This window comes from Hypanus sabinus, chromosome 3 (assembly GCF_030144855.1).
Source record: "Hypanus sabinus isolate sHypSab1 chromosome 3, sHypSab1.hap1, whole genome shotgun sequence".
In the NCBI taxonomy this organism is placed as follows: Eukaryota; Metazoa; Chordata; class Chondrichthyes; order Myliobatiformes; family Dasyatidae; genus Hypanus; species Hypanus sabinus.
Window position 1 is genome coordinate 145385265 of NC_082708.1, and position 12510 is coordinate 145397774.

Below are 12510 nucleotides of genomic sequence, written 5' to 3' on the forward strand. Positions count from 1 at the left end.
TTTGAGTCTAGTGGTGGTCGCGTCCCTCCACTCTCAGTCCTGGTGCAAGGTCGACATGTCGACAGTTTATTTCTTCCCACTGATGTTGCTCGGCTCGCTGAGTTCCACCAGTAGACTGCTTATTGCTGCAGATTCCACATTAAAAGTCTTGAGTCTCCTTACTTCGATGCAGAAATGGGTGTCCCCGTGATTTCCCGCCCCCTTTCTACTGGAATATGTGCATTCCAGAATTCCCAGGTTAGAAAGTGGGCGGGACTGGGATTTCCATTGCCGGCAATGGTAGCATTTTAGTTCACAGCACCACCTGTAGTGTGCAGGAGAGGATCGATGGGTTAATCAACAAACAGCCTTGTAGGAGTCGGCACCGCTCCCGACTTGCCTCGCGGAAAACATCGAAGCAAATGTCTTTAATGGAAATTTATTCGGAGTGGGCAAACAGTGTGGGCACAGCCGGTCGGTGAGTCCAGCTCTTTCGCGATTTCGGTTTTATTAAAACGGTTGACAAGGGTGAGTTTGGGTACAGAGTTCAACGGAGTTGGAATTGTTGTCTTGTCGTTTCCATAACAGCAATGCTCACAGGGCTGGAGCTAAAGCGGAGATTAGTTCCACAATGGGATAAGTCGCTGGGCAGAAACAGATTTGTACAAAGGCCTGTGGAAGTATTGCCTAATCATGTTATTATGGTGTTGAGATCAAAGCGTGCTCTATAGCAGGTGAGAATACAAGTATTGCGCTCTGCGAATCGCATCAACGCTTGAAAGGTCCAGTGTTTTATAGCTATATACATATAGCATAGAAACAGGCACATCCGTTCACCAAGTTCAAACCTCTTACACTGATTCCATTTTATTCTCCTAATACATTGACCCAGACCTTTATTTGATTACAAGCTCCATTTTTCTAACAAATTCCACCATCTGCAGCACCATATCACCACCTGTCGCCTCTCAACCTCTGACATTATTTTCACTCTTCCCTCCATTATCTGCTAATCACCCGTTCTCACGTGGATCCACACTCTTGCTCCAAACCTTACCTTTCACCTTTTGTTATTGACTATCTCCTCTGTATCTTTCAATCCAAATAAAGGTCGTTGACCCAGTTTCCATCACAGATGCTGCCTGGCCCACTGAATTCCTCCATCTTGTTTATTGGTGCACATTAACCCACCAGCCTCCACATCTTTGGTGTTTGTGAGGAATCCAGAGCATCTGGAGGAAAACCACACCTTCACAGTGAAAACATACAAGCTAAGCAGCACCAGACTCTGGATTGAACCCAGGTTGCTGGTCCTAGGAAGCAGCAGCTCTACCATCTGTACCACTTTGTCTATTTAATAGCACAGTAACTTTTTTGTTATTTAGATTAAATGACTTTCACTTATGCTGGTATTAGTTGATGATATTTTCCTCCACTGTGAGATTGTGCTGGCAGAAGTCCTGCTCCAGATGAATAATGCAGAAGTCTAGGCTAATGGTCTACAGCAGTACTGAGTGGATGCAACACTTAAAAATGGTTTGTGTGTTTGACAGACTCCTCTCTGAAATCCAGAAACTCAAAGGAACATCCTTCCAGAGGTTCGAAGAGCAAAGATAATTGTATTGCATTGTTAGTACATACAATAGAAGACAAATTTCTCTCTTGTGTCTATAACAATAAAAACCTTAAGCTCAAGATCCATGGCTTAATTTTTAAGAAATGCTGAGAAGTCAACCATTGGATCAGGACCAACGTTTATTTCTAATTCAGTATTATTGAAATAGATAATTTAGTCCTTATGATAGAACCAGAAAATGCTTAATAAATAATCAGTAGGTCAGACAGAATGTGGAAAAATAAAAGAATTATTGACCTTTTATATGAGGAATACTTTAATGAAAAATCATATTAGGTCAAGATGCTTAAACAGATTAATTATTATAATAAAAAGCTAGATATTTCTATTTTTACCTTCGCTCTTTGAACCTCTGAAAGTATGTTCTTTTGAAAATGAAGAGATTACTCCTGCATGAAAACCAGCACAATGATCAAGGTCTTACGTGCAGGTGTATTCCCTATCCCCCTGTATGCTTTTGAGATGTGGACTACCTGTAGCAGATATCTCCAGACATTGGAAGGATACCACCAACACTGTTCAATCCTCCAAATCCATTGGGTGAATAAGTGAACTAACATTACGGAGCTCTCCCAGCACTGTGATCTGAATGACTTTCTGTTAACTCCTGTAGGCAAGCCATGCCATTTACAGGATCAACACTGGACTCATGACACAGGCATTATTTTGGCAAGGCAAAGGAAATAATACAAGGATGTTCTCAAAGCCTCCTTGAAAATGTATTTTCTAGAAATTAATTCTTGCATACTCCTGAGAATCCTTTGTCCATGACCATCAAAATGGGAGCATTTGGAATGGCTTTGAGAATCTCGTTCATTCATCAAAAACACACAGAAACCCAGGATACACACTGGAAGGAACACAACACCTCCCAAACTAGCACCCGGTCAAACACCTTCTGCTTTGTCTGTACCAGAGTTTGATGACCCCACTCTGGAATTGTCAACAGCCATCTCAGAACCTATCTAACTGGAATAGTAACAATAGTGCTAAATTTAGTACTCTCCTAACAGGAAAAATAGGGGAAATCCAATTTTTTGAGTATGCTGTCATTATAATAATGTAGAGCTTCTGTTTAACTGACAGCACAGTGATCTATCTAGTAGAGTCATTGCATCAGTGCCACTGACAGGAGTTTGATTCTGAGTCTGCATGTTCTCTGTGTCTGCAGAAGTTTCCCCTGCCATATTGTCATATGAGATCATGTGAGTTCCAAGGTTATTTGAATATTGTGACTATTGTGTAGATGAGTAATAGAGTCTGGAGTAATTGTTAAGAATTGTGAAGAATAAAATGGGATTATTATAAATGGATATTGATAGCCAGTGTGGACTTGCTGCGCCAAAAGTGTCTGTTCCTGCGCTGTATGATTCAAAGCTGAGCTCTTTCATGCAATCTGTTAAGCCCAAGACAAAATTTTCTAGCAAGCAGAGCCAGTGAAAATTGTATTACATTTCAACATTTTGCATCAGTCTAATTCTGACATGAAATATATTGACTCCTTCATACACAGGTGTTGCCTGAGTATTTCCAGCATTTTTAAATTTGATTTATGATTTCTTATAGCTTTGAAGTATCTTACTTTAGTGCCAATATATGCAAAGTTTGGTTTAATTTTAGCTAAATGTCCACTTTTACAAGTTAGCAAATTTATTAAACATATTATTTTTAAAATTTGCAGACATTATCAAATCCAACTTCTTGTAATTCCCCAAGATTCCTGCTGAATAAAACAATGGACACAGACAGTGGAATTCTGAGGTATTATTAAACAGTTAGTTGATTTTTATGCCAATTTAACTGGAGTAAATTCTTTACACATGCACATGTACACACCACACCCACCATCACCATCATCCCTCCCTTCTATTGATGTTATCCTCACCCCCCTCTCCTCCATTTTCTGGACATCCGTGCTCACCCCATCTTCCCACCAGCTTAACAGTGATAGAGCAACACACACAAATGCTGGAGGAACTCAGCAGGCCAGCCAGCATCTATGGAAAAAAGTACCGTTGACATTTCGGGCCAAAACCCTTCGGCAGGACTCTAGTTTGTAACAGTGTAACAGAGTTCCTTTTGTCCATACCAACCACCCCATGAGCCTCTGCATCCAACACGCCATTCTTCATAACTTCTGCCATCTCCAAAGGGATCCTACCACCACACACATTTTTACCTCCTCCTCCCTCCATGATTCCTCGGTCCACTCATCCCTCCCCACTAATCTTCCTCCTGGCACTTACCCCTGCAATCAGCCAAAGTGCTACACCTGCCCAATTACCTCCTCCCTCACCTCCATTCAGGGAATCTAAAAAGTCCTTCAGATGAGGCAACACTTCACTTGTAAACCTGCTGGGGTCTTCTATTGTATCTGGTGCTCCCAATGTGACCTCTGCGTTGGTGAGACCAATGGTAAATTGGGGACTGTTTTGTCGAGCACCTGCTCCATCAGCCAAAAGTGGAACTTCTCAGTGGTCCAGCATTCCAATTCCTACTCCCATTCCTGTTTTGACATGTTGGTCCATGGCCTTCTCTTATTCCTAAATAAGAGCAGCACATTTCCTGTCTGTGTAGCCTCCAACCTGATGGCATGGATATCAATTCCCCCACCCCCCCATCTTCTATGTTCCCCATTCTGGCCTCTTACCTCTTCTCACTTGCCTATCACCTCCCCTTGGTGCCACTTTCCCTTACTCCTATGGTCAATTCTCTTCTCCTACCAGGTCCTTCATTTCCAACCCTTTACCTTTCCCACCCACTTGGCTTCACCTATCACTTTCTAGCTAACCTTCTTCTCCACCCCCGCCCCCGCTACCTTTTTATTCTGGCATCTTCCCCCTTCTTTTCTGCTATTGAAACTGAGTCTTGGCCCAAAGTGTCAACAGTGTGTTCATTTCCATGGATGCTGCCTGACCTGCTGAGTTTTTCCAGCATTTTATGTACGTTGTTTTGGATTTCCAGCATCTGCATAATTTCTTGTGTTTATGATTTGCAAATAGTCAAACATTACTGCATATTAATATCAAATTAAACTGTTGTTATTGTTCACATTCCACCAATCATTAATTGATATTGCCATAAGCTTCATAAGTGTTATTGTTGGTTTATACAAAATAATGTTATATGTATGTATCCTGACAACGTGGTTGACTATCTAGTTCCTGCAGCAATATATCAAGTTCTGAAACGTATAAAGTGGGTAAAGAAATGCTCTCAGCAGTTGGTCTGGAGGATGTCTATCCAATAGGTCGATATGACAGACAATCTGAGAGGAAAGTCGCCTTAACATTATTGCAGTCTGAGAGCAGAAGATGTACTCTAACCGAATGTCTTCAAACTGCCTGGTGTACATTAAAAGAACAACGCGAACGTATATGCAAGAAGGATATGGAAGTGGTCAATCATAGTGCGGTAATTGACAGCATGATATTAAAGCAGAAGGTAAAGTAACTTTATGTATTCATTAAATTATTAATTATCAAAATACCATATATATTTTTTGTTGATAGACACAAAAGTAAAAGAAATTGTAGCAGGAGTAGTCTATTCAACTTTTCTAGCTTGCTCTTGTCGGAGTCCAGTAACATAGCCATATGTTAGTGAGCTACAAAACAATGACCTGACTTGGAGCCGATGGAGAAGATAAACTCGATTCATTAAGTAAATCAATTCATAAATGTTCTCAATAAGAATCACCTTGAAACTGTGGGTTGTTGTTAAACTCCCCCATCCAATTCCCAAGGAAAAGGAATTAACAGTTTTTATAAACAATGAAAATCTGCAGGTGCTGGAAATCTGAGCAACACATACAAAATGCTGGAGGAACTCAGCAGGCCAGGCAGCATCTATCTCCAGCATCAGCAGATTTTCTCTTGTTTGTAATTAGATTACTACTCTGTGAAGTCCCTTCCAGTGATGCTCTAGATGCTGCCTGGCAGTTTTTACCTTGCCTTCCGTAAATGTGACTCCAGGCCACAATATATGGGAATCTTAACCGCACTATGAAGTAGGCTAATAAGGCAATTTTTACTAACTTGTTTTGTGTCTTTCCCAGTCTAATGAAGAGTCTTGGGCTTAAAAAACATAATTGTTTATTTTGACCTAGTAAGTGCTTCCAGCATTTTCTGATTTAAATGCAGAATAGCAGAAGCTGATTGTTGTTCAAACCATTAACTGGAGAGGAATGGAGCTGGTTAGGATTGCACAATTAAGCCGCATACAGGTGGAAGATATTTCTACCTGGATACTCAGTCTTTCTCGTCGTGCTTGATCCTGTTCCTCTCTATAAACCTGTCCAGTTGTTCATGGATATATCAGTTGTTCATGATGTTGTAAATGTATATATAACCTATCTATCAATGTTTAACATCTGCACATTACAATTGTATACACATTCCCATCCCAAAATGTACCTATTTTTCTAACTCGTATGTCTGTTGTCCATATCAATTTCTTGATGTCTGTGTAAACACAGAATTGACATTTCAAGGGAATATGTTCTTGCTTACTGTTAACTGCACACTAGAGGGCAACCTAATTTGAAACAAGCACAGAAAGGCACGGAGCATTATTGAAAACACAAGAGACTGCGGATGCCGGAACCTGGAGCAACAAAAAAACTGACAGAAGAACTCATTGGGCTGAGTAGTATTTGTTGGAGGGAACAAGTTGTCAATATTTCCAGACAAGGTGCTGATGCAGGGTCTTAACTTGGAACATTGACAATTAAGTTCTTTCCGCAGATACTGTTCAACCCATAATGAGTTTATTTTCTGGCAGATTGTTTGTTGCAACAAGCATTATTCTTTTTCTTACACAGTACTTGAGAATGAGGCTGATTTTCTTCAGTCTGCTTTTGTTCTGGGTTCTGAAGTGGCTAACAGGCCATTCCTCCATAGATAATGCAGGAGGTGGCTGATGGGATTGGTTAGAATGGCTTGTTTCCAAGGTGGTGCTGTCCTTCCATAATTTACTCAGGAATTCATTGTACTACCAGTGCAAGTTCTCCGGGTTTTCAACACCATCCTATATCTTTCTTCTCTGCTTTGAATGGAGGTGTTATGGAGCAGGAGTTCCCAAGTGTCAGCGGGGATATTGCATGCATCTCTTGAAGAAATGTTTGAGCCTATCTATGAATCTTTTACTTTATTTGGTAAGATTCTTCTATGACACAGATTGGAATAGTGTCAGAAGTCTGGTGTTAGGTGTGAGTGGAACAACCCACAGTGAGCACAACTAGGGTTTCATTGCTGGGTATGTCTTAGTAAAGGGCCCACATTATTTACTTACCTTTCTAATGCTTCTTATGGTTTTTACAGAGACAGTGTGGCACATTACTACTCTACTGTTCAATCCTAGCTTTCTAAAATCACTGTTTTTCCTTTCATCTGTATGGCCTTATGAAACTGTGTCACTTCTTTGGGTCTTATTTAGATTCTAATTATCAAAGCGGTGTATAGCTCTCTCCTTTTTCCAATCAGAATATGACTGCTCACACATATCCACGTTGAAGTTGATTAGCCGACAACCATATTCAGGGAATTTATTAATATCGTGTTAATTTTGGTGGCAGTCCTCTATTTACTATACCTCTCAGTTTGTTGTCAACTATCAATTTTGATATTTTCTTCTGATTTCTGAGTATAAGTCCTTTATGTGAAATGTGAGCACACCCAATACTGCTCCCATTTTGTCATTCTGATCTCCCTTTGGACCCTACTCTCTGTTTTCAATTCTGTGACCAATGTTCTATCCTTACTCCTGCTACCCCATATCCTATGGTTATCAGACCAAGCTTTACCATTTCAAGATCTTTTGAAAATCCGAAGATACTACTTATTCCTTGCCCAGCAATTCTATTGCCCCTTTGAAGAATTCAGTATATCAAGTATACCAAATACAGTGCACCACTAAACCCTTACCCAGCACTGTTTGCTTCTACCTCCTACCCAAGATCCACACAGCTGACTGTCCAGGTAGACCCATTGTCTCTGCCTGCTCCTGCCCCACTGAACTTGCGTCCTCATACCTTGAGTCCATTCAGTCCCCCTGGTTCAGTCCCTTCCCACCAACGTCAGTGACACTCATACCATTCAGTCCCCCGGTTCAGTCCCTTCCCACCAACACTTCTCATGCTCTTGATTTCCACACTAAATTTCAGTTCCATGGCCCTGATTGCTTCATTTTCACCATGGATGTCCAGCCCCTAATCACTTCTATCCCACATCAAGAAGGCCTTAAAGTTTCTCCACTTCTTTCACAATAAAAGAACCAGCCAGTTCCCCTCCACCATCTGGCAGAATTGGTCTTTAACCTCCTCCCACATTCTCCAGACTTGAGGGGTAGCCATGGATACTAGTATGGGCCTCAACTATGCCTGCCTTTTCACTGGCTTCATTAAACAGTCCATGTTCCGAGTCTTCATGCTTCCTGGGTAAAGCATGAATATTGCTTTCTCCTTCCAGTAAAAGATTCCCTACCACTCCTCTCTTCTTCGGTTCTACTCTCTGACCTCTTACCTCTTCTCACCTGTCTATCATCTAGCCCTGGTAGCTGTCCTCCTTCCCTTTCTCCTATGCTCCGCTCTCCTACTCTTTATATTTCCCTCCCACCTGGCTTGAAATATCACCTTCAAGCTATCCTTCTTACCACCTTTTTATTTTTGTGTTAGTTAGAAAAACTAACACCAGAATATCTATAGTTAGAAAATTTCCTAAGTTAGAAAAACAATGATTCATGGTAAAGGCAAAGAAGTTTCTATTTATTTATCTATCTATCTATCTATCTATCTATCTATCTATCTATCTATCTATCTATCTATCTATCTATCTATCTATCTATCTATCTATCTATCTATCTATCTATCTATTTATTGACCCGTTTATTTATTTATTTGTTTGTTTGTTTGTTTTCGGAGGTGCAGAGCTGTTGATATTGTCAATGTCTTTAAAATCATAGGAATTCATTTTCAATAATTTTTATGAGAATCCTTTGAATTACTCCCATCACTGGGGAAACCGAGAGTTGTTCACATATCCCAGGGAAGATTTATAAGAAGGTCCTGAATCAGAAATTATTTCTAGGGCAGCCGGAGGGATTTACAATAATTTTGTGAGATATACATAGTTGAATAATTTTTGTTTTTTAAAAACCAGATTCAGTGGCAATACTATGTGCTGTAAATTGTTTTTGCACATTAATGCTTAAGCACTAGAGGGAGCCCAAGTAGGAGAAATAGAACTACAGTAAGCATACTTCAGTCTTTTCAGATTTGCTTTAAATTACAGAGTCAAAGTTGGGTGTCAGATAATGCATTATATTAATTTCTCAGGACAGCAACTCACCATGCCAAATGGGCCTGGGAGGGACATTAGCACAGATTAATCAACATGATCCCAGAATTTAAATGTTTCAATTCTTGGGAGGGGCTGGATATAGTTAGTTTTTATTCTATGTGTTCAGATCTAAGTGAGACTTAAAATGAGAAGTAAATTCATTAAATTATATAAATTAGCTTTTCCATTGAATCCAAAACAAGGGGAAATCTAATTGCTTGAATTTTTATACAGAAAGAGGAGTGAAAATCTGGAAATTTTACCCTTAAGTGGCTGAGGTTAATGAATTAATGTTTTTTTTTCCTTTTTGAACATTGCATCTCTAATTTTACCTGTGATGTTGTTGCTTTCAAGTTTATCACTGCCACTGTGCATAAGTGCACTTGTGCGTATGACAATAAATTTGACTTGAGAATGGAGATTTTATTGGCAAACACTGTCAAGGGGTATGGAGTAATGTAAATGCAGAATAAGAAGACATATACAACTTGATGTAATCATGGGACAGATCAAAGGAATGAAAAATACATTTCTGGTATATTATTTGTAATAACTACTACCACCAAGTGGGATGATCAAAGCAAAATAACAGACTCTTTGGTCCTCTACCCTGTGTGCTGACTGGTGCTAGTCTGTTGTAATGAAATCTGCAATAAAATAGGAAGTATTGGGAGACCTCAGCAGAACAGTCAGCATCTGTGAAGTGGAAACTGAACCAATGTTTCATGATGATTATCCTATTTGACCATATTACTTGGTTTCATGCAGTTAATTAGGTAACAATAAATGTCAACGACAACTCTCAAAGTTTACCTAATTTACCTATCCCAAAATAGCTTACTGTAAGATGATGGCCCATTCAGACACAGAAGCCTCTTCAGAGTCAACCAAAGGTATTTTTGACTTTTTAAATGTCTTTTATACAGTCGCAAGATACTTCTGGACATTAAGTAGTTCAAATACTGCAGGTCTACCCCATCAGTGAGTCGCTTGTTAGTGGAGGAGCTGGACTTAGTGTGCACTGTGTTGTTGCCTGCTTCAGAAAGGCGTTAGAGTCAGTGCTCAAAGGCAGTGTGCGGTCTAACAGTGAGTGATTGTCTTGCACGTTTTTCTTGTGATCACAAGATCTTTTTGGACATTAGTAATGCAGAATGCTGCAAGTCGAATTCACTGATATATTGGTGAAACCTGTGATGTTCTGTAGCTGAATAGTGGGAAGTTCACATCTACAGATGCACTAGGCTGTCCGCACCACTCTCTGCAGAGTCCTGCGATGGAGGAAAGTACAGTTCCCATACCAGGCAGTGATGCAGCCAGTCAGGATGCTCTCAACTGTGCCCCTATAGAAAGTTCTTGGGATGTGGGGGCCCATGCCAAACTTTTTCAACTGTCTGAGGTGAAAGAGGTGCTTTCACCAGCCAGTATGCACAGCCTCATGAGATCCTCAGTGATGTTTATGCCAAGGAACTTAAAGCTGTTCACCTTCTCAATCCATTGATGTCAATAGAGGTTAGCTTGTCTCCATTCCTCCTGTAGTCCACAACCAGCTCCTTTTGCAACATTGAGGGAGAGGTTGTGTTCTTGACACCACTGTGTCAGGGTGATGACTTCCTCTCTGTAGGCTGCCTCATTATTATTTGAGATTAGGCCAATCAGTGTAGTGTTGTCAGCAAATTTAATTAGCAGCTTATTAGGGATAATGTCTTTACTGACAAGGGGGATCACTCTGTTTAGCAGAATAGACTTGTGACCGACTATGAAGCAATCTCAGGTTCTTTGGCCTCCTCTATGATGGTTGTAGGAGTTGACTCTGAGATGGCAGTAAGTGGTTCTGACAGCTCTGGACACCTTTTTCTCTCTTTCTCTCTCCCTTCTCTCCTTTCTAACTTGTCTTTCTTTTTCTCACCTTTTTTCTTCTTCTAGTTTTTTATGAGTATCTCTGAATTTGTGAATTCCTTGAGAAATTAGGTCTTATCTATCCTTTTCCATTTCCAGAGCACTTATGTCATCCTCCTCTTTCTCTTCCTTTTTCTTCTTTCTAGGATGTGCATCTTGATCTTGGGAAGGTGCATTTAGTTCACTGGAGTATTCTTTTATTAATCCTTCCTTTATGATCTGATCTCTGCTCTTGATTTCCTCATCCACAGCATCATCTGATAAATCCTCTGATTTCATACCTCCATTGACTCCTTTCTTCCATCTAGCTGGGCTTTGGCCTTTGCAACTGCTTTTACAAGCTCTTTTGTCTCCCACTTGAAGTTCATGCAGTAACCTTAATGCACACAGAGTAGATTCTAGTTCTTTATACTCACAGAAGCTGAATGCTTACAACTTTGCTAAAGCTCCTTGAACTCTCTTTTAGCTTTAAACCAAGCCACATTTCGCAAATAATTGCCTGATTAATAAATCAGAAGTTTTCTTAGATATAGGTAATACACACAAAATTCTGGAGAAACTCAACAGGCCAGGTAGCATGTGTGGAAAAGAGTACAGTTGACATTTCGGGTCAAGACCCTTAAACAGGAATGGAAAATAGATGTCCGAGTAAGAAGGTGGGGGAAGGAATGGAAGGTAATAGGTGATTGGTGAAACCAGGAGAAGGGGAGGAGTGAAATAAAGAGCTGGGAAGTCAATAGGTGAGAGATAAAGGGCTGGAGGTGGAGGGGGGGGGGTGGTGGAATCTGATAGTAGAGGATAGAAGTCCATAGAAAAAGGGAAAGGGGAGAAGCACCAGAGCATCACAGCTGTAGAGGAGACCATAAGCAAGCTACAAAAAATGCTTAATCAAACTATATATTTACGATATTGCTGTAATATTAAATACACAGCATATGGTAGGAGAGCTACGTCGTCTCAGATGTAGGAAGGACTGGGCCGCAAACCACAGAGTTACAACCACCAGGAGGGGAGAAGCTGGAGGAGGTCTGGTGTGGCGGCTGTGCTGGGTCGAGTGCTGGCCCCTTCTCTCCAGTGTTTGCTTGGTGGAAGACAAGCTGCATTGCGTGCATGTACTTGTCAGTGGACTGTTGGGGGCTTGTTCATGCTTCCTCATTCTAGGGGACACATCATTTAGGAATTGGGCTATGTTATCCTTTTATTTTGTGACTGTTTACTGCTGCTTTATATGTGCCCAGTGTTGTGTATGTCTATTAGTACTGTGTTTTGCACCGTGGCCCCAGAGGAATGTTGTTTCATTTGGCTGTATTCATGCATGGTTGAATGAGGATTCAGCTTGAACATTAACTTGAACTTGAAGATAATTTAAAGTTATTAAACAAAATATAGCAGGTAAATCACTTTAATCAGTGAACTTCCAAAGAGTCTATCTAACAAAGTGCTTTGAATCCGTAGACTTGCATCCTAGTTTTGTGGCTGCTTAAGTGATTCTTATTGGAAAAACAAGTAATCAAATACAGGGGAAGATAATTTTTTCTTAACACAGTAACGGCTCCCTGCTTTAGATTTGGATGCCACAGTAGCATAATGATTAGTGCAACATTATTACAGCTTGAGGCTGTTTGGAGTTCAGGGTTCAATCCATTCTGTAAGGAGCCTCTG

General features: G+C 40.4%; 1 protein-coding gene across 5 annotated transcripts in view; it reads left to right on the forward strand.

The window, feature by feature from the left end:
• The first annotated feature begins 261 nt into the window (after positions 1-261).
• Positions 262-12510, forward strand: part of LOC132391738 (uncharacterized) — a 99492-nt gene continuing 87243 nt past the window's right edge. For 4 of the 5 annotated variants that reach the window (XM_059965298.1, XM_059965301.1, XM_059965302.1 and 1 more), the window contains exons 1-3: positions 262-457; positions 3297-3376; positions 4777-5059. In XM_059965298.1, coding sequence (XP_059821281.1) covers positions 3351-3376; positions 4777-5059 — 309 coding nt within the window. In that variant the 5' untranslated portion in view covers positions 262-457; positions 3297-3350. Of the gene's footprint in view, positions 458-587; positions 714-3296; positions 3377-4776; positions 5060-12510 lie in introns of those variants that run through there. The other variant, XM_059965299.1, reaches the window with a different exon arrangement.